The 26,730-nt window shown below is 46.6% G+C and overlaps 5 protein-coding genes across 5 annotated transcripts; 3 read left to right on the top strand and 2 right to left on the bottom strand.

The window, feature by feature from the left end:
• Positions 1-858: 858 nt before the first annotated feature.
• On the top strand, positions 859-1,299 carry LOC134339785 (histone H2B 1/2-like). The gene has a single exon (XM_063036559.1). The coding sequence runs from the start codon at positions 925-927 to the stop codon at positions 1,297-1,299; it is 375 nt and encodes a 124-aa protein (XP_062892629.1). The 5' UTR covers positions 859-924.
• An 892-nt stretch (positions 1,300-2,191) lies between these two features.
• On the top strand, positions 2,192-2,699 carry LOC134339660 (late histone H2A.2.2-like). Its single transcript, XM_063036358.1, has one exon. It carries the CDS (start codon positions 2,192-2,194, stop codon positions 2,573-2,575), a length of 384 nt encoding a protein of 127 aa, XP_062892428.1. The 3' UTR covers positions 2,576-2,699.
• Positions 2,700-9,523: 6,824 nt separating this feature from the next.
• Positions 9,524-9,985, top strand: LOC134339558 (histone H1.11R-like). The gene is given in 3 exon segments (XM_063036184.1): positions 9,524-9,835; positions 9,837-9,911; positions 9,914-9,985. Coding segments are annotated over 3 exon segments (459 nt in total).
• A 905-nt stretch (positions 9,986-10,890) lies between these two features.
• On the bottom strand, positions 10,891-11,301 carry LOC134339656 (histone H3-like). The gene has a single exon (XM_063036354.1). It carries the CDS (start codon positions 11,299-11,301, stop codon positions 10,891-10,893), a length of 411 nt encoding a protein of 136 aa, XP_062892424.1.
• A 600-nt stretch (positions 11,302-11,901) lies between these two features.
• On the bottom strand, positions 11,902-12,554 carry LOC134339673 (histone H4). The gene has a single exon (XM_063036372.1). The coding sequence runs from the start codon at positions 12,279-12,281 to the stop codon at positions 11,970-11,972; it is 312 nt and encodes a 103-aa protein (XP_062892442.1). The 5' UTR covers positions 12,282-12,554; the 3' UTR covers positions 11,902-11,969.
• Between the last annotated feature and the right edge of the window lie 14,176 nt (positions 12,555-26,730).

The raw sequence follows: 26,730 nt of genomic DNA, 5'->3' as shown, positions 1-26,730 counted from the left end.
TACAGAATGAACCCCACACTCTCACACTGTACCGGAGACTGACAGGTACAGAATGAACCCCACAATCCCACACTGTACCGGAGACTGACAGGTACAGAATGAACCCCACACTCTCACACTGTACCAGAGATTGACAGGTACAGAATGAACCCCACACTCTCACACTGTACCGGAGACTGACAGGTACAGAATGAACCCCACACTCTCACACTGTACCGGAGACTGACAGGTACAGAACGAAACCCAGACGCTCACGCTGTACAAGTACAGACATTACGTACTTTAACAAACCCGAACAACGCTCCTCTCCATCTCAGGACAGCACCACTTTGATCAATTTACACTGCAATGGACTGTCTTGATATTCACATTCTCTTCTCTTTTTACAATTCTGTTCGTTTAGTTCTTGTGAGCGCTGTATCGTGGATACCATGTGTTTATGATGCTGCTGCAGTAAATTTATCTTTTACCTGGTCCATTTGACCTTCGGTCTCCTGCTGTCCTGTTTCATTACATCAACGTCTGATATTATCAACTGTGTGTTTTTCTCATTCCATCTGCTTTTCTAGCAGAAACGATGGGCCAAATGGCCGAATACTGCCGCTGTAGTTGGTCCATTTTGTACTTTAGATTTCCTTCCTGCCAAATTACCCGGCAGCGGCAACTCACCAGATCAGCGACAGTTCCCAGTCCACGGTGTTACCCAGACCGAACACGGATTCGTGGAGACGGAGTTTTGATTGGTTAAACGAATTTCTTCAGATATCCAATCAAATAATTTTACTGCGTGAATCTTTGCTTCAAATAGCCATTGAGAATCATCGGCATCCCATCCCTCATTTGCAAACACCTCTGGGCGCTGCCTATTTAATTCGTGCTCCGGGCGGGATTTGCTTATTTCTGGTTCTGAAGCGGTCAGCTGAAATGCCTGAGACAGCGAAACCCGCTCCGAAGAAGGGCGCCAAGAAAGCTCTGCCCAAACCAGCAGGCAAAGCAGGGAAGAAGCGCAAGAGGCTGAGGAAGGAGAGTTACTCCATCTACATCTACAAAGTGATGAAGCAGGTTCACCCCGATACTGGCATCTCCTCCAAGGCCATGAGCATCATGAACTCATTCGTCAGCGATATCTTCGAGCGCATCGGGGGCGAGGCTTCCCGCCTGGCCCATTACAACAAGCGGTCAACCATCACCTCACGGGAAATTCAGACTGCCGTGCGTCTGCTGCTGCCCGGGGAACTGGCCAAGCACGCCGTGTCCGAAGGGACAAAGGCGGTGACCAAGTACACCAGCTCCAAGTAAAGCTCCCCAGGGCGATGATCGAAAACACAACGGCACAAAGAGCCACTCACGATTTCACTGAGAGAGTTGTACCAACGTTTAGGCAATGCATGGCGCATATTTTATGTGTGGTGACTTTTACAAGAGCTAAAGAGCGGTTGGAATATCCGGTTCATCTTCCCCGTATAATCCCGTGTTTATCATTCCTAAAACGGAATTGTTACCTCCCCATCCCCATCAGTCCGTCCCTGCCGGTATACATGTCGAGCGGAGGATTGCTGCCGTTGCTGTTTTAGCTGTGGGTTCAGGAGTTTATTGGTTACAGTTAGGTAACTTCTCTGAATCTCATTTCAATGCGAGGCCGGAACGACTACACGGTTCTTTCATAGAACAACTTTTCTTTTAGTTGCAGACTAGACGCTGGGGACAGTTTGAGAAGAGCCGTTTGTCCATAACCTGATAACGTTTACACAATGACCTGAACCGGGCAGAAGCTGTGTGTCAGATTTACTCGGTTCCTTTACGAATTTAAAGATGCAGTATTAGAGAATTGAGTTCCCAGACATTCCAATATTAACTACATTTGCATTAAATGTGTCCGATTTCAGTAACGGGGAAATGCGAAGACCCAGTCGTCAAACAGATCAGCAATGATTTAATTTCAGATTAAATTTGAACAATAGTTTTTTTTTGGCGGGCTTTTTCCATTTTCCAGTGTACTTTGGGGAGGAGACGGTTACTTTCCGCGCTTCTACCTTTACGGGCTCTTGATTGGTGATTAAGACAGTTCGTCGATTGGGCCATTTCTTTTCACCAATGAAAACAAGCAGCATTAAACCACTCACAAGCATTAGTTTGCATTCTCAAAGAAGGTATAAAAATGCGAGTTGGGGCAGTTACTGTGACTGTGAAAATGTCTGGACGTGGAAAAGGCACCGCTGGCAAAGCTCGGTCCAAGGCCAAATCTCGCTCATCTCGGGCTGGACTGCAGTTCCCAGTCGGCCGGGTTCACAGACTCCTAAGAAAGGGCAACTATGCTGAGCGGGTGGGTGCTGGAGCCCCGGTCTATCTGGCTGCTGTGCTCGAGTATCTGACAGCCGAAATCCTCGAATTGGCCGGCAACGCGGCCCGGGACAATAAGAAAACCCGCATTATCCCCCGACACCTGCAGCTGGCCGTCCGCAACGACGAGGAGCTGAACAAGCTGCTGGGAGGGGTGACTATCGCTCAGGGCGGTGTGTTACCCAATATCCAGGCTGTGCTGTTGCCCAAGAAAACCGGCGGTGCCAGTAAGTGAAGCGACGTAAGCTGAACCTATTTACCCAAAGGCTCTTTTCAGAGCCACTCACGGTGTCTGTGGAAGGGCTGAGCAGCGGGTGATTTCCGTTCAGAGTAACTGGGTTGTGTATCTGTCACGGCCCCGACCGGAGCCACCCCTGGTAACGTTTTCTCTCCTTCCGTCGTGTTTATTCCGCGAATTAAACCGGTATAAGTCTGCACAGTACGCGGTCCGCTTCACCCTGACTCATTTCCCCTCTCTGCTGGCTGAATGGAGCTCTCTCCCCTTGCGGGATGGGGAAATGAACTTTCAGAGTCAGCCCGCGGAGGGTGAATTTAATCTCCGATCATTGAACCTCTTCATGACCTGAAACCGCGTTGTCTGGGTTTTATATTGCGGGTTGACCCTGGACCGTTCCGGTGCGCAGCAGACGGGAACACTGCCTGCTGATCGCTTCATGAGCAATTCCCACCGCCTCACAGAACAATAATATTTGCAGCTTTACATGTATCTACAAAAGTACATTTACCCTGTGGAACTGACAGTATTTACTGAAAATCTCGTCCACCTGGGTCTCTGAAATATAAATGAACATTTGCAAAGAAGGGGTCAGTTTGGTCAGATCTCCCGAGACACGGCTCCCTCTGTGAGGCGGTGGGTCGCTCTGAGAACAGACTTTTGTTTGTGCCAGGGAGAAAAGGGAAGGGGTTGGTGGATCGACAAGGATGTTCAGTGCTGTCCTGTCTCCAGTAGGAACTTCTAAACACTGATGGATAAAACCGGACACAGAATAAATTCTGCTCCACCAACCCTTTTGCAGTGCGGCGGTCCCAGTCAACATGATGCGGCAATCCCCAGGGATGTCTTCTCTAAGTACCACTGAGATGTTCTCTCTGGTCAAACACATCTCTCCGTCTCTCTCCCCTCCACGCCATCGTACCTGTAGCATTTGTACTGTGAAACTGAGTTGCCGGTCCTGACCGTGACAATCATTTTTCTGTTGGAGATAACCACACACTGCTCCAGTCCATCCAGCTGAAAATGGGTCCGAGCAAATGCTGGGGGTTAACCTGGCGATAGACTGGCGTCCTATGGGGTGGGGTGGGGGTGGGGGGGGGGAGTCTCGTACTCTCAGTCGCTTCACGCCACAGAAACCAGCATAAGCACCGGCCTGATGGGCCACAAGGCTCGGGACAGACTTTAACTTTTAAATATAATATCCCAGTCTCATGCACTGATCCATGCCCAGGGACCATCTGCTGTTCAGAGAACAGTACAGGAGTGGCCCTTTGGCCCATCTCAACATATTCCTGTGACTGTCTAAGATTTCCTGAAATACTCCTGTGCTCTCTGCCTCTGCCACCACCCCTGACAGTGCATTCCATGTCTCCATCAATCTGTTGTCTTCACTTTCTTCCTCTGAGCTTAAATACATCCCTTTTGTGAAAAATACTACTGGCTGTCTACACCAACTATGACCCACAAAATCCCTCAGGTTTCTGTCAAATCTCTCCTGAGCCGACGCCACTTCAGAAGAAAAAGTTTCAGCATGTCGAGCCTCTCCTCAGCACACACCTCCTCCAGACATCCTGCTCCAAACTCTCCACATGCTTCCTATAATGAGGTGATCAGAACTGAACACTGTACTCTCAATGTGGTCTAACCAGCATTTTATAAACCTATAACATCATGTCCTGGTGCTTGAACTCAATGCCTTGCCTGATGAAGGTAAACATGCCATACACGACTTCACCTCCCTGTCAACCTGTGCTCCCAGTTTTAGGGAACCGATGTCTCTGAACCTCGACATCCTTCCCTTTGTCAATACTGTTAATGTTCCTGCCATTAACTGCACACACCCTTGATGATGGATCTCCCAAAGTGCAGCCCTAGGTATCCTTTTCACCACAATGAATGTATGGAATGCAATGGGATTATCTTCAATCCTACTTGCCTGAGATTTTTCATCACTGTTTCCAGCGCTCCGAACATTCTTGAGTTCCCCTGTTTTTTAAATATAGTCCTCAAACACCCTGTTTGATTCTAGCTTCCTAAGCCTTACTCCTAAGACTTCCTAAGACTTACAAGCTTCTTCCTCCTCCTTGATTAAATTAACTTCCTGTCTCATCATCCAAGGTTCCTGAACCTTGCCATCCTTGACCCTCCCTCTTACTGGAACAAACTGGGCCTGAAACACTGCACTGGTCTTTAAACAAACTCCAGGTCAGATGTGGATTTGCCTCAAAATCCATCATTACATATTGCTGTGCCTGGCATCTAACTCAGCTTCAATCTCTCCATTCAGTGACTGGTGTTCTGTTCCACATCCCCCTGTCAATCTCATTCAACCCTTACAGGGAGCAGCAATGAACCTCATGATACTGACCCCCCTCCAGTGAAGGTGCAAACTATCCATCTTGTACAGGTCACCCCAGCACCAGAAGAGGTTCCAATGTTCTGTAATCCTGAAACCCTGTCGCTGTATCAGCTCCTCAGCCACACATTCATCTGCTCTCACTTTCTGTTTGTATCCCTACCACCACAGGGCACTGGGAGTAAACTGGAGATTACAACCTTTCAGGTTCTACTCCATAACTTCTTCCCTAACTCTCTATATTCACTGTGGGACATCATCCCTTTTCTACCTGTCCATTTGTACCGATGTAAACCACCATCTCTGGCTGAATGAACACCATCCCCCTGTTCTGGTTTAGTCCCTCGCACACTTCAGACATAAACTCTCTCCTCTGTGCTTGTGTTGTCGTACCCTCTCCGCAGTGCCCCTTCTCACTAAAGTTATTTCTTCTTCCCGTTTCACACTTCTGATTCTCTCTAACTTCTCTCTTGCTTGCTTCATGTTGCCAGAGGCCTTCTCCAATTTCTACTTCTGAAATATTCCTTATCCTTCATTTTATATCAGTCTGAATTCATAACATCTCTCACTATGCCCCTCTGCCAGACTTTACCATCCTTGTCTTTCCTCCTCATAGAAGCAGTTCTGTCTGAATTCTGACCTGATTGCTCTTAAACATCATTTACATGTTCAATGTAGACAGTTGCAATTAACTGTACCCCAAATGACCACATTACCACCAGGTCCAGTCTTGTCCTTATTTACTGTTCCCAAAATGAAACTTCTAACAATGGCCAGGCTCATTTCCCAATACAATGTTTTCTATGACCCCCCTTCTCAGGTTAGTATGTTAAGTAACATCCCAGTATTCTTCTAAAATTTTCGGTGATATCTGAGCCCCTGACTCCAAGGGAGTCTCAGTCAACATTGGGGAAATTAGTCACCCACTACAACTACCCTGTTGCTTTTACATCTTTCATTACCTGCTACATTTCTGTTCCTTTATCTCCTGCTGGCATTTGGGAGGCCTGTGGTATAACCCCATCAGGGAATGCACCTCTCTTATCCTGAGCTCTATCCACATTGTCTCACTGGATGAAACCTTCAGTGTGTCCTCTCTTAGTCCCTCACCCACAATTCCATATAAAGGCTGATCTGCCATCAGCCTTCCTTGTATGTCAATCCCACTTCCCTGATTTTACAAAACATTTATCTTCCTTCTCTTTGAATCTTTTCAATTATCCAGCCTCCCCATTCATCTCAGTTAGGGAATTCCAGTGTTTGTTATACAGTGTTTTTTTATCATTTGTGGCCTTGTAGAACAGTGCAGGCGTGTATTTTGGTTTCCTGCAGTCCACAGTTTTGAGTGCCACAGTCCCACACAGTCATCAGATTATGTAAAGGGAGAGGAAGTTTGAATGAAGTGAACATGAGCAGTTGGCACATTTTGCATGTCACAGTTCCCAAGGAAATGTTTGATTGCCCATAATTCGGAATGTGGCAAGACCAATAAAAAGAAGTTCGATTTAACCAGAGCGGTCATTGTATGAGTGGGCCAGAATTGGAGTGGGGAGTTGAGGTTTCGTCTCTTCTGAGAGATGTAGGCTGTAAGTAGATATATTTTGATTTAATATTTATTTCTTTTCTATTGCACATTTAGAGCAGAGGGGATGCCAGACAAGATACTTGTCTTGATGGAAGGAGACAGAGGGTGGTCGTGGCAGCTTGTTATTCAGGTTGGAGGCCTCTGACCAGTGACATCCACAGGGATCAGTGCTGGTACTGTCATTTATCATCTACATTAACAATTTCTCTGACATTGTAGTGACAGTGAGTTTGCAGATGACAGCAATGTTGGTGGTAGTGTGGACTGTGAAGATTGTGTGAGATTACAATGGGATCGAGATGAACTGGGGAAGTCGGCCAAAGAATGGCAGAAGGATATTGATGTGGACAAGTGTGAGGTGTTGCATTATGAGAAGTTCAACCAGGGAAGGATCTGCACAGTAAATTCTTGTCCGTTGGAGATAATTACAGAACAGAGGTTCCATGAAATACAGAAACATCATTCACTGAAAGTGACAACACAGGTAGTCAGGATGGTGAAGGTGGTGTTTGGCCTATTTGTCTTCATTGATCAGGGAACTGAGTAGAGGATTTGGGGTGCCATATGACAGCGGTAAAAGTCAAAGTGAGACCAGACTGTATTTTGCAGAGTTCTGGTCATCCAGTTGCAGGAAAGATGTCATGAAGCTGGCAAGTGTGGAGGGAAGTTTGATGAGGATGTTACAGACACTGGAGGATTTTAATTATCAGCAGAAGCTTGGACAGACTGGGACTCTCTTTCTCTCTACTGAGAGAGTAAGGAGCTGTCTGGTGACCATCCAGAGGTTTACAAAATCAGTAGGTGAGCACCCTTTTTGTAGGGTAGGGAAGCCTAAATTTACAGGGTAATTGTTTAAGGTGAAGGGGAAACATTTAAAAGCTACCTTATGGGTGGGGGATGTTGCATCTTTGATTAAGGAGACCAACACTGCAGGAATAAGAGGGGTTTTGATGAGGTCTTGTAAGTAGAGGTTTTAAATAAAATGATGAATGATGATTTTGATGGGATTATACTACCGGCCTCCCAATAGGCTCAGATACTGTGCAGCAGACGTATTGGTAAATCAAACAGAGGGGTAATGGGAACAAGCTTACAGTAGTTGGGCATTTGAACTTCCTCATATTACCTTGTATGAAAAGTTTCAGTCTCCAGGAGAAATTTGGCAGACACAGGATCGGTTCATCCCTCAGCAGAAACAGTATTTAAAAGGGAGGATGAGGCAACCATCACTAACAACAGAAGACAAAGGCAGCATAAAAGAACATGAGAGGGCAAAGAATATCATCAAATTTAATGGGAAGCTAAAGGATTATGAAACTTTAAAAAATAGAGTACAACTATAATGACAATATACAGAAGTCAGATGAATTATGAAAGTAAGTGGCCCATAATATAAACAAGATACAAAAAGATTTATTTTCAGATATATGAAGAGTAAAAGAGGCAAGAATGGACAAGGTTTTAGGTTTCCTATTCTCATCTTCGGACTTACGCCCCTCCCTGATCCTCTTTTTACACAATTTAGTTTATTCTGTATTTCTTATTTTAACTGTTTTTTTTAGAAATTGCTCTGTACTGCTGTATCAAAACAACAGTTCATGCCATATGTCCGTGATAACGAACATGATTTTCATACTAATCACCTTCACTGATCAATGCCAGTGCACAAAAGATTCATTAATGAGTTGGAATAACTTCCCTCAAGTTTACTTGGATGGTTGTCGCAGATTACAGGGGGACCGTGATCATTTAAGGAAGAGGGTCAAGTGTGGCAAATGCATTTCAATACAGATAAGTGTGAGGCGTTGCATATTGGAAAGTCAAACCAGTGTAGAACTTACACTATGAATGATCGGTCATTGGGGAGTGGAATGGGCCGGAGAGATTTAGGGGTAAAGTGCACACACAGTTCATCGAAAGTTGTGTCTCTTGTAGACAGGGTCGTGAAGAACGGGGTTTAACATGCTGGCCTTCATTAGTCAGGGGATAGAGTATATTAGTTGTGACATTATATTACACTTGTATGAATGACTGGAGGCCACACTTGCCGATTTGTATACAGCTCTTATCACCGTTATAAGAAACGTGGTTAAACTAGGGAGAGTGTAGAAAAGATTTCTGAGGTATATTTCCCGGACCCGAGGTTCTCAGTTACACATAGAGTTTGGCCAGACAATGTCCTTTGTCTTATTCCTTGGAATCAGAATCAGATTTATCACCGTGTTATATGACGAGGAACCTGTCGTTTTATTCTGACAGCAGTACAGGCCTCTGAAGGTTGAGATGTGAACATTGTGTCAGCATAACGTCAAGAGATTCTGGGAATCGCGAACAACGCGGACAAAATGCTGGAGGAACCCAACAAGTCAGGCAGCATCTCCCACCAGAGTCCTGATGGAGGGTCTCGGCCCGAAATGTCGACTGTTTATTCCCACCATTGATGCTGCCTGACTTGCTGATTCAGAGACAGTGTTTTAAAGCGGCGGGTGGATTAGACGAGTATCACTGTGTTTGTGGGTCCGAACACATCGCCGGATTTCCCAGCGCCTCCTGTACAAAAAGAAAAGATTTCTCTGTTACGGGATGGCCCCACTCCCCAGCTCAGTCCCGAAGCGGGAATTAACCGCAAAGTTTTAGTTAGTCTCAAAATTTCAGCCGAAAAGCAGAGAACAGGTCAACAAAATGGAGAGAGATCGCGGGCAGTGCAGTAATGAAACGGGTTAAGATAGAAAGTGCTGCCTTTAATCCCGATTAAACTCTCTTTCCAGCGAACTTTGCGGCCTCAGTGACAGACAGGGACCAGTCCGAGTCCCCGGAGTGTCCGATTTTAATTGGAATCGGAGAGTTTTTGAGGAGAGAGAAACACAGAAAAATGAAATCTCCGGGAGCTGACAGCAGGATGTCTCCGCCCCGTCCGCTCTCTGCCTTTAAAATGCTCTGTATCGCCGCCTTTCGCTTCATTTCTCATTCAGTCTGATTGTGAGAAGGATTTTTCAGAGTCGCCGACATGACCGAGACAGCACCCGCCGAAACGGCTCCTGCAGCCGCACCCGCCGCCGCAAAGAAGAGTCCCAAGAAGAAGGCGGCCGGCCGGAGCAAACCAGCCGGTCCCAAGCTGGGCGAACAAATCGATAAGATTGTGGCGGATTGTCGCGATAGGAAGGGTATGTCCGCTGTGGCCATCATGAAGGCTCTGACCAGCAGCGGTGTCGATGTGGGGAAACGTCGCGCCCAGATCAGGATGTGCATCAGGAAGAGAGTGGAAAGCGGCTCCTTGGTTCAGACCAAGGGCGCGGGTCTTTCGGGATCCTTTAAATCCGGTCATGAAATCTCCCAGCAAGAAGTCTGGCGCCAAGAAACCAGCGGCTAAGAAAGCGGCAGCGAAGAAACTAGCGGCGCCGAAGCCAAAGAGCCCAAGAAACTCGCAGCCCCGAAGAAGGCGGCCAAGAGGACAGCAGTCAAAAAGTGAATTGAGATATACCGTTTGTTAAGTGTTTGAACCCAAGGGCTCTTCTCAGAGCCTCCCACATCTCAGAAAAGAGCTGATCATCAATATTGTGATTACCGCGCCGGTTCTGAATGAGTTTTGCGGGGGAACTTCTCGCATAAAACCCGATATTCCCGGTACCTCTGACATTCAGTGCGGCCGTGACGTCCCAGATTTGAAGTGAAACACTGCGTTTCACTCGGGCTGTGTGTGTGTGAGAGACCGGTGGGGTGGTCTGCAGGCCCAGTTCCTTCTCCCGCTCCAGGAGAGCGTGACTGAGATTCTGCGCCTCGCATCACAAAGCCCGATTCAGCTGAGTTGATTGGGAACTGCTGAAACCTATGTGAGAGGGGAGGGGGCGTCTTGAGAGACGGATCTGTCTCTGGGGATGGACTGCAGGGGGAAGATATATGCTAAACTACCCGGCGACTTTGCCGACTGACCTTCAATCAGGTACCATCTACAAAAGTTTATTTACACAACATTTACAAGAGAAAAATCAAAAATATATAATTACCGCTCTCGGAAATCTCCCTCTGTACCCATCGCGACCGCATGCTCCCACTCCAAGGACAGCCGGACATGTCCGAAGCAAACAAAACGGTAACAGCTGCAGCAGCTGTTCATGGCAGGTTTGTGGGAGAAGTGAAGGGCCAGGTGAGACACTGACTGGGAGGGAGCGCGTTCATCTCCTGTCCCTCGCTGAATTAACCTATCGGCACAGAACAGCTGATGATCGCGGTCAGTCAGTGCAAAACCGAACAACCCCATCAAGAAGGCAGATCGCCACTACAATAATACAATGATCAGCAAGCGACAACCTTTTCCTTTGCTGTGGTAGTGGCTCTTAAAAGAGCCTTTTCTTCCGTTTGTTGCGGAGACCGGGTTTAGGCGCGCTCCCCGCGGATGCGGCGGGCCAACTGGATGTCCTTGGGCATGATGGTGACTCGCTTGGCGTGGATGGCGCACAGGTTAGTGTCCTCAAACAGCCCGACCAGGTAAGCCTCGCTAGCCTCCTGCAGGGCCATGACGGCCGAGCTCTGGAAGCGCAGATCGGTTTTGAAGTCCTGAGCGATCTCCCGCACCAGGCGCTGGAAGGGAAGTTTGCGGATGAGCAGCTCGGTGGATTTCTGGTAGCGCCGGATCTCCCGCAGAGCCACGGTGCCGGGCCGGTAGCGATGAGGCTTCTTCACTCCGCCGGTGGCTGGAGTGCTCTTCCGCGCCGCTTTGGTCGCCAACTGTTTGCGAGGAGCTTTCCCTCCGGTCGATTTACGCGCTGTCTGCTTGGTCCGGGCCATTCTCCCTCAGAACTGAGAACACAGGCTGAAATACAGGAACAAGATAGACGAAACGTACTCCGGGACAGGATTTTATACTGTTGGAAAGGGTCTTTCCATCAGCTCTGATTGGCTGAACCAGGTGTCTATTAAGGTTCCTTACTGCGATTGGTTGATTCATTTCCTGCAGGCTGGGGGCGAATAACAATTTACGACAAAATAGGAAACTGACCGGCGGTCGGATTTCATTCATGCAGTGTGATTGGCGCAGAATTATTTAAAATCGCCCGCCAATTTCAGAGCACCCAGCAACGGTGCTTGATTACATTTTATTTACAATTAATTGTATGTCGGATTATATAATTTCAGTTTCATTTAATATCTAATTTCCTCAGTTAAGATTTAAATGCACAAATACGGAGTAGTTCTCTGAACGAGTGAACTGATTTCTGTTCGGAACTTATAAGAGGAGTAAGATCAATTCTAATACAGGTTTTGCGGTAATCTCCGACTGGAAAGGCAGAATTGCAGTATGTTTCAAGTGGAACCGATCAATCTGTTTCAAATGCAACTCAGCTGAGTATAAAATTAAAAATACCTAAAAGTCTGTGGATACGGCTCCGTCTGTGAGGCGGTGGGTGGCTCTTAGAAGAGCCTTTGTTTTGTGCTCGGGAGGAGGTGGGAGTTTTTCAGCCGCCGAAGCCATAGAGAGTGCGGCCCTGGCGTTTCAGAGCGTACACCACATCCATGGCAGTGACCGTCTTGCGCTTGGCGTGTTCAGTGTAGGTGACCGCATCCCGGATCACATTCTCCAGGAAAACCTTCAGCACCCCGCGGGTCTCCTCGTAGATCAGACCCGAAATCCGCTTGACGCCGCCACGGCGAGCCAGACGGCGGATGGCCGGTTTGGTGATGCCCTGGATGTTATCACGGAGCACTTTACGGTGCCGCTTGGCTCCGCCTTTGCCCAGTCCTTTGCCTCCTTTCCCTCTGCCAGACATGATGCTGCTTCACTCAGGTCGCTGCTCACTGACAAACTGCCTGCTGCTGTCTCCTTTTATACACAGCGCCCCGACCTGCCCGAGAAACGCGCAGAGGGACAGAGGCGGGGAGGGGAGGAGACAGAGTCAGAGTGACGGACAGAGCCGAGAGCGGCCTCTCATCGTCCAGCTCCGCCTTCACTTTACCACAACCGCCAATTTCCAACGATTCATCCGACACAAAGCGCTCCAGCTAAAAACAAAACTCCCTCACGCACCACGTACATACTGGAGGATTTCTGGGAATTTACCGATTCTCCTGCTTTAAATTATAGGAACTGTTTTTCCATTCTACAAATCCCCGAGGACCTCATCTATCCCACCGGCCCCACGACCAGTGCGAGCGCCCTCAGGCACAGCAGCTGGTGGGCGAGGGTGCGGTCACTTCCAGTGATGAGAGGGTTGATTCATTAGAACAATTGTTCCTCTGGGTCGCCAGGGAAATGAAAGACCGGTCACATACAGGAACAGGATACATGACCAGATATATAGACCGCGCTTCTAAAGCCCAGGTAAAGGGGTGGCTGAGGAGCTGGTGCGAGGTGGGTGGGTCTTCAGGTACAAGGATCATTGGGTCTCAAGGGAAACGAGAGACGGGTCCAAGGAGGAGGGGAGCCAATATGTTTCCGGGGAGCCTCCTTCGTGCTACACGGAAGTGTTTAAACGAGTAGGGATGAGTTCCTGCAAAGTGATTTTCGGGAACAAGGTTAAAAAAATCAGGACTTTCAGGATTGTATTACGATGCAAAGCATGTGGCTGTTTGGTGGGAAATCGATATTGTATGCAGTTTAATTTGTTGCTGAGGAACTGATGCGGGAGGGAGATCTTCATGGATCAATGGGCACCCTTCCAGGTAGGTGGGAGACCGGGACAAACAAAGCCATTTGCATCTGAACAGGAGGGGAACCAACATTTTCGTCAAGAGGTTTGATGGTGTCACTTGGCAGAGTTTGAACTAGAGTAGCAAGTGGGAGAATGTATGTATGACAAGACAGTCTGAAATGAACGACAGCCAATGTGAGGCCAATAAACACGGTGGGGCTGATGGGCTGAAATGAGTTTATTTCAACACTACGAGTATTACGTTAGCAGAGGGACAGGGCTGGCAGCTCAACATTCCTGGGTTTGATTGTTTTACATGTGAGTGGGGGGTAAAAGATGCAGAGGTTACCCCACTGGGAATGTCACAGCAAACTGGAAGGCTCATCTACAGAGGCAATCTGCAGTTACACTGATGGGATTATCGTATTGGTCCCCAATAACCACCGGGAGGTGGAGGATCGGATATGTTGATGCTTATGGAGAGGTGCAGAACAACAGGGTTGTCATAGTGAGGGACTTCATCTTCCCTGCAAATGACTGGATCTTGCTCAAATGCACAAGATTTGTTCAGTGAATCCGAGGAGTGTTTGAAACCTTATGTACAGGTCCCAAGCAGAGCTGAGAACAGATGGGAATTAGTTTTGGGAAATGAGCCAGGCCAACCGACAGCCAAGAGTCAGCGAACATTTTGGGAACAGTGATCACAACTTTATTTAAAGTTACGAGTAAGAATAAAATTATATCTTGTATGAAGGTACTAAATTGCAGGAGGGCAAGTCAGGACGGAGGAAGACAGGAACCAAGGGGCATTGATTGGGAGCAGCCACTGTCAGACAAGTCCACATCTGACGTGGGAGTTGTTTAAAGACCAGCAACTCTGAGTTCAGGATCAGCATGTTCCGGTGAGGAGTGAGGAGAAGGATGGTAAGTAAGGGAACTTCGGATGAGCAGAGAGATCCTAAATTTAGTCAGAATGATATGGAAGGTTTGTGAAGCTAAAGTCAGACTGGGTACCTTTGGAATATTAAGATAGCAGGGAAATGCTAAAGTAGATGATAGGAAAGGCCAAATGGGGCCACAAACTGTCCTTGTGGAGTGGGACCAAAGATGATCCCAAGGCCTTGTGATTTGTATTAATGAGGCGAGGATAAACAGAGAATGGAAAGGTCGACTCAAGATTAAAGGAGGAATGTTGTGGTTGAAGTCAGACCAAGTGGCTGAGGTACTAAATGAGTATGTTGTGTCAGTAATTATGAGGAGAAGGAATTGAATGACAATGAAAACAGAGTGAGACATGCTAATGTGCAGAGAGGTGTTGAGATTAAGGAGGAGGCTGTGCTGGGACGTCTGAGAAGCAATGAGATGGATAAGACTCCAGGCCTGAAGGCATATATCCTGCAATAGTGAAAGAAACAAGTGAGCAGATTGCTGGGGATTTGACAAGGATCTATGTGTCCTCGATCACAACACGTGAGGACCCACAGGACTGGAGTGTCGCAAATGTTGCAGCTTTGATCAAGAAGGGAAATAACAAGAATCCAGGAATCTATAGGCAAGGCAGCCTCATCTCAGTGGTAGAGAAGCTTCTGGGGAGGATATTGAGGTCCAGGATTTATGCACATTCAGAAAGGCATGGCCTGCTTAGGGACAATCAACATGGTTTTGTGTGGGCAGATCACGCTTGATAAAATTGATTGAGGTTTCTGAGGAGGTGACACAGACTAAGATATAGGAGCAGAATTCGACCATTTGGCCCATCAAGTCTGCTCTGACATTTCCTTATGGCTGATCCATTTTTTCCTCTCAGCCCCAGTGTCCTGCCTTTCCCCTGTATCCCTTCATACTCTGACCAATCAAGAATCAATCAACCTCTGCCTTAAATATACATAAAGTCCTGGCTTGACAGCTTCCTTTGGCAATGAATTCCACAGATTCACCACTCTCTGGTTAAAGGAATTCTTCATCTCCACATTCTACAAGGATGCTCCTCTATTCCGAGGCTGTGTCCTGATATTAGACACTCCCGTCTTCTGCACATCCACTTTATCATTGCCTTTCACACTTCGATAGGTTTCAATTGGGCCACACCTCATTGTTCAAAAATTCCAGTGAATACAGGCCCAGAGCCATCAAACACTCTTCATGTGGCAACCTGTTTCATCCTGCAATCAATCTGGAGAACTTCCTTTGAAAGCAATCCAGTTTCAGCCCATCCTTCATGAGAAAAAGGGCCCAAATCTGCTCAAGATACTCCGGTGAGACCTCCCCAGTACTTTATAAAGTCTGATCATTATTATGATTGGCACAGATATTGTGGGCCGAAGGGCAGGTTGCCATCTGTTCCATATTGTATACTGGTGAATATGTTTGATCTACCAGCTGCTGCAGGGACATGGTTACAGAGACTGGGACTGAGAATTCGACATTCCACAATATTCAATATTCCACACGGAATCAGCAAAATGGAAAGGAGCAGGGTGGATTTGTTCATAACGTGCTGGTGAAGGAGTGGATATAGTGCCTATAAAAAATGTTCAGTCTCCTTAGAAATTATTATGTTTTACTGTTTTGCAATGGATCTAATTTGGCTTTTTTGACACTGATCAACAGAAAAGACTCCACTGTGTCAAAGTGAAAACAGATCTCTACAAAGTGATCTAAATTAATTGTAGATATGAAACAAAATAATTCATTGCCTTTGCATTCATCTCCTCCAAATCAGTAATTAGTTGGTGCACCTTTGACAGTATTTACAGTTGAGTCTGTGTGGATAGGTGTCTATCAGCTTTGCACATCTGAACACTGCAATTTTCCCCATTCTTCTTTACAAAACTGCCGAAGCTCTGTCAGAATGCATGGGTTGGTGAGTGAACAGATCTTTTCAAGTCCAGCCACAAATTCCCAATTGGATTGAGGTCTGGACTCTCACAAAGCCATTCCATGACATTAACTTTGTTGTTTTAAAGCATTCCTGTGCAGCTTCGGTTTTATGCTTGCAGTCATTGTCTTGCTGGAAAATTAATTTTCTCAAAAGTCGAGGTTCACTTGAAGACTGAATTAGGTTTTCCTCCAGGATTTCCCTGTATTTTGCTGCGTTCATTTTACCCTCTACCTTTATGTGCCTTTCATGGCCTGCTACAGTGAAGCATACCCACAGGATGATGCAGTCTCCACCATGCTTCACGGTAGGGATGGTGTGTTTTTGATGTTGTGTGGTGTTAGGCTTACTCCAAACTTAGTGTTTGTGATGGTCAAAAAATTCAATTTTGTTTTCGTCAGAACATAGAATCTTCTTCCAACTAACTTCAGAGTCCCCCACAATCCTGGCAAACTTCAGGCAAGATTTCATGAGAGCATTTTTCAACAGTGGCTTTTTCTCTGCCACTCTCCCATAAAGCTGAGACTGGTGAAATACACGGGCAACAGTTGATGTATGCACAATCTCTCCCACAACTGAAGCTTGTGACTCCTCTGGAGTTATCATAGGTCTCTTGGTGGCCTCCCTCACTGGCCCCTTCTTGCATGGCCACTCAGTTTTTGAGGATTCCCTGATCTTGGCAGATTTACAGCTGTGCCATATTCTTCCCACTTCTGGATCAGTGACTTAACTATATTCCAAGGGCATTCGGTGACTTTGAAATTTTCTTGTATCCATCTCCTGGCTTGTGTTTTTCAATTACTTTTTTGCAGAGCAGCTCGGAGTGTTAATTTGTCTTCACGGTGTAGTTTCTCCCAGGATACTGACTCACCAGCAGTTCGACCTTCCACTTACAGGTGTACTACAATCAATTGAAACACCTTGACTGCACATGGTCATCTCCATTTAACTGATTATGTAACTTCAAAAAGTAAATGCGGACAAGGAATTCGGTTTTGAAGTGATCATTTCTTTGGATATTGGAAAGGTGGATATCCCGGCTGCTGTGAGCTCGAGAATGTAGATCCGAGAAGAGAGCGACGTTGTGTTCAACTTCTTTCCTCAAATATTATCCGAGAGTCTGTATCTCATCAGCATTCGTTGTTACACTCTGTGACGGAGTCCATCACTCCGAACACATTATTGTTGTCAGATATCAACTCCCACATGGTCCCACCACCTCAGTAAAGGAACTGACCAATATCAGTCCTGATGCAGAGTCTCGGTCCGAAACGTCGACCGTTTATTTTTTTCCATCGAGGCTGCCTGGCCTGCCGAGACGTTTCAGCATTTTTTGTTTTGCTTGGATTTCCATTTCTAGCACCTGGAGATTTCTCTTATTTGTGACCAATATTAAATGTTCCTAGAACTCGTCCTTTGCAACCTCATCTTGTTTTGGTATGCAAAGGGGAAGCAGGCTCTTTAACGACCTTTGTTGCCGAGGTTGCCTGAACACTATCTGAAATCTTCCTTTGCCAAGGCGCTACATTAACTTGACTTGCTGTAACTTCTACACTCCCCAATTCCCTTCCCTCGTAAATGACAACATGGATTGTGGCTGCAGTTGATTTGCACAGAGAATTCGGCTCTCCTCAGGGACTATCTGAAGAGGAGGGTTGTTGAACTGTAATGGAGGCAGCTGTTATTTGCACCATTACTACACAGAGTGATTTCAGGCAGGAGAGTAGCACAAATGTCAAAACCAGCAAGAAAATAACCCTTGCCCACTGTACACTCGAGTTGCACAAACTTCCGAGCAGGGAGTGAAGCTAATAAGTAGACTTCCAAAGGTGATGATAGAGTGGCATGTCTCTCCTGCCCAAACTTCTTAACCTTAATTGCTTCACATGGGATCTTCATGGCTAAAGTTGGTGATGTTCTCACATATAGCAAGGATGTTTGTGCATCATTCCAACCAATGATGGCACAACTACCTCCCCTATCAGCCAACATAAAGTTTAATTCTGGTCAGTTTTGAAAGACCACATTGCAGCTTGCTGCCATTTTGTTAGAAATGTCATTGGTGACCAGACTTGTATCATGTAGCACTATAGCAATGTTGCTAGCCAATTACTGCAACACTGGGGCCATACCGATGACCTCACGTGTCCGTCTGGTAGGTCTCCAGAACAGGAACACTACAATCCAGTAACGCTCATTATTCTCCTCATGAGTCAATGCTGGCAGGTGTTACGTATTCGCTGCTACATACACCAAAGAACAATAACCGCTTGACAGCTCTTGTTCAGGCAAAATATTCCATTTAAAGGCAAAGGGATACCCTTGGCAAACAACAGTAGGCCTGCCAGCCAATACTGTAAATGTCATTAACAGAAGTTGCAGGATCACTGGTGACATCGGGATTACACGTATTATTACCTAAATCTGATCCCATCACCCCGTAGTTGCAGTAACAAACTTCACCCTCATCCTCATGAAGCAGCTTCAGAGCTGAGGATTTATGCAGTCCATGATGAGAAGTTTATGGCCATGGTTCAAAGCAGTTCCATTGGCAAGTGTGATTTCACTGGGCAGTGCGGTCCAGTGCTCCCTTCACAGCTCTAATCTTCTTATCGAAGTGGTAAACAGATTCAAACTCAGTACAATTGAGGGGTGGGCTTTGTTGTTACTGTGCCTGTGGGAGGCAGGGGTGCAGAGGGTTATAAACATTACTTGCTCCTCAGACTCTGCTACAAGTTGTTTCTTGTTAAACACTGAGGTAGACTGCTCTTTCTGTGCCTTTTCATTCTCCAACTTTAGTTCATATTTTTTCCTCTTACTGCGGGAATCATATCGCTATGTTTTGCATTTCGCTCTTCCAGTAAACAATCACACGGTATCTGCTAGCTTTCTCCCATTTTCCTTTTATATCTGTACTCCTGCAGGCACTCGCTTCTTCCATTCCACCCACTTCTCAACATATTTCCTATTTTCTACTCCACAACGTGCAACACACACGCCACCGGAGTCCTGCTGATGTCCAGGACAGGGACTCTCACGTGACCATTCAGACACACAATCCAGGCACTCACTCATACTTCAGAATTCACTTTCTCACTCAATCGCTTCTTTCATACATCATGGGATCGAATCCATCCCGAGGAATTCTCTATCCATCATGCACCAATGGGATTCACTGCAGCATGAGGCAACCTCTTGTCCCATCGACTCATGGGATCCAGCCTGTTCACTCACCTGATCCAAGCCCATCTAATGCTCCTGTTTTACTGTTGCAGCTTTCCCACATTTGACAAAGGTGATGGACTACTTCCCACAAGAGGAATTCTGTGTGAGGACTGATCGGCTACTGGGGCTGAATTAATTTCTCTTGTACAGCTAAGTCAAAGGTTCGGTGTCCCGGAGGAAACTCCATTTGTCCACCACCACCATTAGCTGGAATCTGAAAACTCGCCCTCGTTCTTCAATCAAACCTCAGTTACCTGTGCAGAAGGAGAACAACATGGCCTCGGAACCAAACTGTTATGAAGTTTGAACAAAGAAATGCCATTTTTTACAGAGTTGTTTATTTGGAGACTGATAATGACCAAATGGTAATCTTTCTCCCCTCCTCCACCCTCAATCTCCGCTTTCTGCAGCGATTGCTCCCCATGCGAGTCCCATGTCCACTTGTTGCTCCCTACTGATCCCCCTCCTGGTGTTTATCCTTGCAAACGGAGCAAGTGCCATACCCGCCCCTACACCACCTCCCTCACTACTTTTCATTGCCCCAAGAAGACTGAGGAGACACTTTTACCTGCAAGGATGTTGGTGTTGCCGACCGTATCCAGTGGTCATGGTGTAGCATCCTGTATATCAGAGAAACCTGATGTAGATTGGAATACCGTTTTGTCAAGAATCTTCGCTCCATCCGGCAGAAAAAGTGGGATCTCCCTGTGGTTACTCATTTCAGTTTTACCCTCTATTCCCATTCCGACATGTCAGACCATGGCCTCCTTTATTACCACCAAGAATTCACACTCCAGTTGGAGGAGCAGCACCTTATATTCCGTTTAGGTAAGCTTCAACCTGATGGCATGAACACCGATTTCTCAGACATCTGGTAATTGCCCTCTCCTCTCCATTAGCATTCCTAATTCTCCATTCCTGTTTCCTTCTCTTACCTTATCTCCTTACCCATCCCTCATCCTTTCTTTCATGGTCTTCTATCCATTACTATCTCATGTCCCTCCTCAATCCCTTTATCTCTTTCACCAATCAATTTCCCAGCTCTTTACTTCACCCCACCACCATACCCCCTATCACCTACCACCTTGTATTTCTTCCTTCTCTCCTCACCTTCTTAATCTGACCTCTATCTTTCCAGTCCATATTAACTATCTCAGCCCAAAACGTCAACTATTTACTCTTTTCCATAGCTGCTGCCTGACCTGCTGAGTTCCTACAGCATGTTATGTGCGTTACTTTGGATTTCCAGCATCTGCAGATTTCCTCGTGTTTGCAATGGAACCTGTTTTTGTTCAAATTCCTTGTGTCCTTGTTTAGTCAACGTTCAAACTAAAATAATACAGTATTGATAGCCAAAAGAATCTGCACATTAAAGAGAATGATAACTTAGAATTAGTAAAGGAAACGTTACACTATAATCTGTCATTTGCTATAATTGTCATTATCTTGTCTTAGTATGTAAATGGATCCAGTCCGCTTCTGTGGAAGGGAAGCTCTGCTTTTCAAAGACCTTTCTTGCCGAGATTGACTGCACACTATCTGAAAACTATCCTTACCTGAGCAATAACTTAACTCTTGCCTTGTTGCAAATTGCACTGGTTCACCTAATGAAAGTTCCGTCACCTGGCTCATTTCCGGGAACGGGATACAGTGTATAACCTCCCCCCTACTTGGACCACGCACAAACTGCTTAAAGAAACCCTTTTAGACATGGCAAACAAATACTGCCCCATCGAATCTTTTACCCCATTAGAGTCTCCAGTCAATGTTGGAGCGGTTCAAAGTTCAAGAGTTCCAAGCACATTTATTATCAAAGTATGTATACACTATGCAACCTCGAGATTCGTCTCCTAAGAAGCAGCCACAAAAACAAAGCCCCCCCCCCAATCATATAAAAAGGAAGACATTCGAGCACCCAATGTGCAGAGAAGAAACAAACGCAAGCAAACAGCATTCGGAACTGAATTCCGCTAGCGAGCCCATAGTTCAACGCGGAACCGAGTGAACTTTGTGGAACAGCGATCCTAGGGCTTCGGGCCTTGTCACCCTGATATTTTCAGTTTGCTCGGGCACCCAAATCGATGGCCAAATGTCGGGTCTAATCGCCTCGATAAGATCTGCGGCCTGAACCTCGTCGCGTCGATCTGATCCCCGATTCGGCACGGCGATTAATTCTGGGTCCAAACATCGAGCTCAGTCGAATCGGTTTGCGCTGGTGCCCGAACGTCGCCACCTCCATTCGGCCATCGGCACGGCGCTGAAATTGATCGAACCTAGAGTCCGCCTCGCTCTTGGCGACCGGCCCGTCTCCTCACCTTGCCTCGGTTCTGCCACTGCGAATTACCTTAAAGACCTAAGAGAAGTTACAGATTATTACTTCCAGTGATCGTTAGCCAGAAAAAGCTGAATTAAAAAAATGTATTTGGTGTTTCATTAGGCACCAGCCAGAAATCTCTTAATTCACCATCACCATCTTAAACCCGTTCCGAATCAACACCCACAGTGATTATCTTGAAGTCACCCATAACGATAACACTGTTTATGTCCTTCCTATAACTGTCTCTGTGACTGATGGAGATGAGGCTGTATAACATAAACCCATCAGATTAATTGCCGTCCTTAATTTTGTAGATTCACTCTTAATGCTTCTCTCATTCAACTGAACACATCTCAATCCATCTGTCCTGTCGTTTATATCCCTGAGCTCCTGCCCATCCATCCACACAGTATTTCTGAACATGACATCTAACTTAGATTCAATCCCTCCTTTCAGTGACTGGTGTTCTGGTTCACATCCCCCTGTCAATCTCGTTTCAACCCTCCCTGGGAGCAGTAATGAACTTTATGATACTGAATTCCCACCCCCCCCCCGCCCCCACTCCAGTGAAGGTACAAACCATCCATCTTGTACAGGTCTTTCCTGCACCAGGAGAAGTCCCAGTGACAGGGTAAATGCAAGCAAGCTTTTCCCTCGGAAATTGGTGGGCCTCCAACTGGAGATCATGGGTTAAGGCTGGTTGGTGATAAAATTTAATGAGAGCACAGAGGGAAAATTCTTCACTCAGATGTGGGTGTTGGAAGGAGCTGCCAACACGTGATACATGCAAGTTTAATGTCAAGTTTGGATCGGTACATGGATGGTTATATGGAGGGATATGCTCCCAGTGCATGTCGATGTAATTGGGCAGTGTAGATGATTTGGCACAGACTAGATGGACCGAATGGTCTGTTTCTCCGCTAAACTTTTTTATGGCGCTATGAATCTATGATCTAGAATCCTGAAACCTGCCCCTGCACCTGCTCCTCCGTCACACATTCATCTGTTCTAACTTTCTGTTCCTACCCCCACTGCCACACGGTACTGGGAGTAACCGGAGATTACAACCCTTCAGGTCCTGCTCTTTAACTTCTTCCCTAACTCTCTATATTCACAGTACTGGGCATCACCTCATTTCTAGTTGCCGACGTGTACCACCACCTCTGGCTGAATAAACACTGACCCCCTTGAGAGATTTCTGTAGCTGCTCGGAGACGTCCCTGACCCTGGCACCAGGGAACGGACACTCCGGTTTATACAAAATAATCTTCAGATGCTGGGGTCAAAGCAACACTCACAACACGCTGGAGGAACTCAGCAGATCGGGCAGCATCCGTGGAAAAGCTCAGTCGACGTTTCAGGCCGGAGCCCTTCGTCTGGACTGTCCTGACGAAGGGTTCCGGCTGGAAACGTCGACCGATCTTTTCCACGGATGCTGCCCGACCTGCTGAGTTCCTCCAGCGTGTTGTGAGTGACACTCTGGTTTATGATGGCGCTGGGAAGCACAGCGAACACTTGTCGGTATCAAACAAAACCACGAACTAGTTTATTAATCACACATTCTCAGGTAAACGATCACTGCAATCAACAGGCTGTTGCTTGCCATTCGGAGTCGAGCTTTCCAACCGCCTATACGAACTGGAATTTTTGCGGTGTGAACTGCAGTTTTGAAGATTCAGGACGGTTGTGCGTGGCTGATACGGAGCGAATCGAGGCGACGGGGCCCGGGCCGGAGTGTGGGGAATGAGACAATGTTTGGCCACTCCTGGAGCAGACTTGGAGGTGATTCGATGTTACAGAACTGAGGAGAGACAAGCGGCCGCAATGCAGAGCAGAGGTGGCGGGGCTTGGGCCCGGGCCTGCGAGCTAGAAAACACCCGAGTGATCGATCTAAGTGGCAGGTCAGCGTGTCGAGGCCGGAGCAAGGGATAGTCCGGTTCAGCTGGCTGCTCAGCGAGGTTTACTCGTCTCTCCTCTGGACTGAGGCTCTGGCTGCAACTAACGGGCTGCTGCAGCGGCTGCCGTGATGACTGGCCTCACAACCCTTGACTCACTCTCTCACTCTCGTGAACATCATTCTCTGCTGGCCTTTGTTGTTCACACGATTTGTTTTATTTTCCTGCACATTGGGTGTTTGATGGTCTTTTTTTCAGCTCCTCAGCTTCTCCTTCTTTCTGAGGAAAACAAAGCCAACCCATCCAGTCTCACCTCATCACGGAAAGGCCACATGCCAGACAACATCCTGGTGAATCTGCTCTACACTGTCAGGGAGGGTCATTGCTGCTCCCTGGGACTGGCGGGGGGATGGGGACCACAGCACCAGGTCACAGATTACAGTGTAATCATGTTCGTCCGACAATGTGTCCACCAGAACTGCAGACAGTCCTCCAGCGGTGTGGAAAACCGAATATTATCAAGCTGCTAGCTGATACCTCTTTGTTAAACTCATATCTCTTTATTTTCAATCATTAACTGCCACACCGTCCACTAGACTTACTGTTCTTTCCCGATGTAATTAAAAATTTCAGGGAGAAATCAACTAATACAGTATTACATATCTCGGCATTAACATTGTCCTGATGAGGGTTCGACCCAAATCGGCGTCTATTTCTTACCTCCCACCGACAGTCCTGTAGACCATTGTATATCTCTGTTTAGTTTTATATCTCGCTCTTTACTTCCCTTTGTAAGTATTTGTTATTTTCTTTTCCCTTGGCCCGGTGTGGAGATGAGGCTTCCCCACGTCCCCCTCCCCCGCCACCGGTTGCGCCTCTTTCATGATTTACCTGTAATATTTGCAGGATTCCCATTGGCTGCTCTGATTGACAATTTATTCCGCCCCTCCCCCCTCCCGTCCGAGACTGGCACCTGTCACGTGATACCCAGCGATTAATGAGTAGTTTAATAGTGACGTCACTGAGAACGCGCGTTGATCGCGAGAGTCGTTCCCTTGGCAACGGGCCGGGGCGCGGGAATGGAGAGAGAGACCGGAGAGGGGCTTTCGGTGTTTCGTAACGGGGGGTCACGCAAGAAGCTTTGCTGAATGTTCAGAAGAAAAGACCGATAGCAAGCAGGGTTATTAGGAATTACAAAAGAACGGCTTGAGGGGATTTGCTGATCAATTGGGAGGGAATCTGTTCTGACAGTGGTGTGGACAATGCTAAATAAAATGAATAGTGTCGGAAGTTATAACCGGTATCAGTGAGGAATGAAAACTTGGCGGCAACAGACAAAAAAAAAGGCAGAATAAATGTAAAACGTGTTTACAAAGATATATAGTCAAGACGAACAACAGACACAAAATGCCTGAGGAAATCAGCAGGCCAGGCAGCATCTGTGGAAAGGAGTACAGTCGGCGTTTCGGGCGGTTTGTGAAAGACTAGACTATATAGGGGATGAGTATTTTAGGAGACAAGAGCATATTTTGATGGACAATGATCTATGGGAAACTAGAAGATTGAGAGTGCGTTGGATGATGACTTTAAGTTGGATTAATTGAAATCTGTTGTCAATAGGGAAACGAATACAGCCCAGGATAGGATAAGCGAAGCTATCATATACTCCATCGGCCCGAGACAGCCCGAAAGAGTTTTTTTTTAGATTTATAAGAAGGTCTGGAAGCAAGGGATGTTTCCAGGAGACTGGAAAAGTTCTGTGGTGCTGTCCATTCTTTGTTTGAGAGACGAGAGAATTACTTCGTCACCACTAATTTGTGTTTAGTGAAGGGAGATCTGTGATGCCCTGGTACCACTGGGAAAGAATATTCTGAAAGCTTTTTACAGTAAAGAATCAGCATTTTTTGCACATTGAAAACCTTATGTTATTGCAAGGAGGGAGGGGCTTTTTATTAAACTCAGTAAGCTTGGCATTGGTGGTATAGAAACATAGAAAACCTACAACACAATACAGGCCCTTCGACCCACAGAGCTGTGCCGAACATGTACCTACCTCAGAAATTACTAGGCCTACATATAGCCCTCTATTTTACTAAGCTCCAAGCACCTTAAAACTGTGTCCTCTTGTGGCAACCATTTCAGCCCTGGGAAACAGCCTCTGACTATCCACACGATCAATGCCTCTCATCATCTTATACACCTCGATCAGGTCACCCCTCATCCTCCGTCGCTCCAAGGAAAAAAGGACGAGTTCACTCAACCTATTCTCATAAGGCATGCTCTCCAATCCAGGCAACATCCTTGTGAATCTCCTCTGCACCCTTTCTATGGTTTCTACATCCTTCCTGTAGAGAGGTGACCAGAACTGAGCACAGTACTCCAAGTGGGGTCTGACCAGGGTCCTATATATCTGCAACACTACCCCTCGGCTCCTAAATTCAATTCCACGATTGATGAAGGCCAATACACCGTATGCCTTCTTAACCACACAATCAACCTGCGCAGCTGCTTTGAGTGCCCTTTTTGACTCGGACCCCAAAATCCCTCTGATCCTCCACATTGCCAAGAGTCTTACCATTAATACTATATTCTGCCATCATATTTGACCTATCAAAATGAACCACCTCCCACTTATCTGTGTTGACCTCCATCTGCCACTGCTCAGCCCAGTTTTGCATCCTAATAATGTCTTGCTGTAACCTCCGACAGCTCTCCACACTATCCACAACACCTCCAACCTTTGTGTAATCAGAAAACTTACTAATCCATCCCTCCACTTCCTCATCCAGGTCATTTATAAAAATCACGAAGAGTAAGGGTCCCAGAACAGATCCCTGTGGCACTGCACTGGTGACCGACCTCCATGCAAAATATGGCCCGTTTACAACTACTCTTTGTCTTCTGTTGAAAGCCAGTTCTAGATCCACAAAGCAATGTCCCCTTGGATCCCATGCCTCCTTACTTTCTCAATAAGCCTTGCATGGGGTACCTTATCAAATGCCTTGCTGAAATCCATATACACTACATCTACTGCTCTACCTTCATCAATGTGGTTAGTCACATTCTCAAAAAATTCAATCAGGCTCGTAAGGCATGACCTGTCCTTGACAAAGCCATGCTAACTACTCCTAATTATATTGTAGCCATCCAAATATTCACAAATCCTGCCTCTCAGGATCTTCTCCAACAACTTAGCAACTATTGAGGTAAGACTCACTGGTCTATAATTTCCTGGGATATCTCTACACCCTTTCTTCAATAAAGGAACAACAT

Source organism: Mobula hypostoma, chromosome 30, assembly GCF_963921235.1.
Source record: "Mobula hypostoma chromosome 30, sMobHyp1.1, whole genome shotgun sequence".
Classification (NCBI taxonomy): domain Eukaryota; kingdom Metazoa; phylum Chordata; class Chondrichthyes; order Myliobatiformes; family Myliobatidae; genus Mobula; species Mobula hypostoma.
The sequence above is the reverse complement of the archived record's forward strand: the minus strand, read 5'-3'. Positions and strand labels throughout refer to the sequence as shown.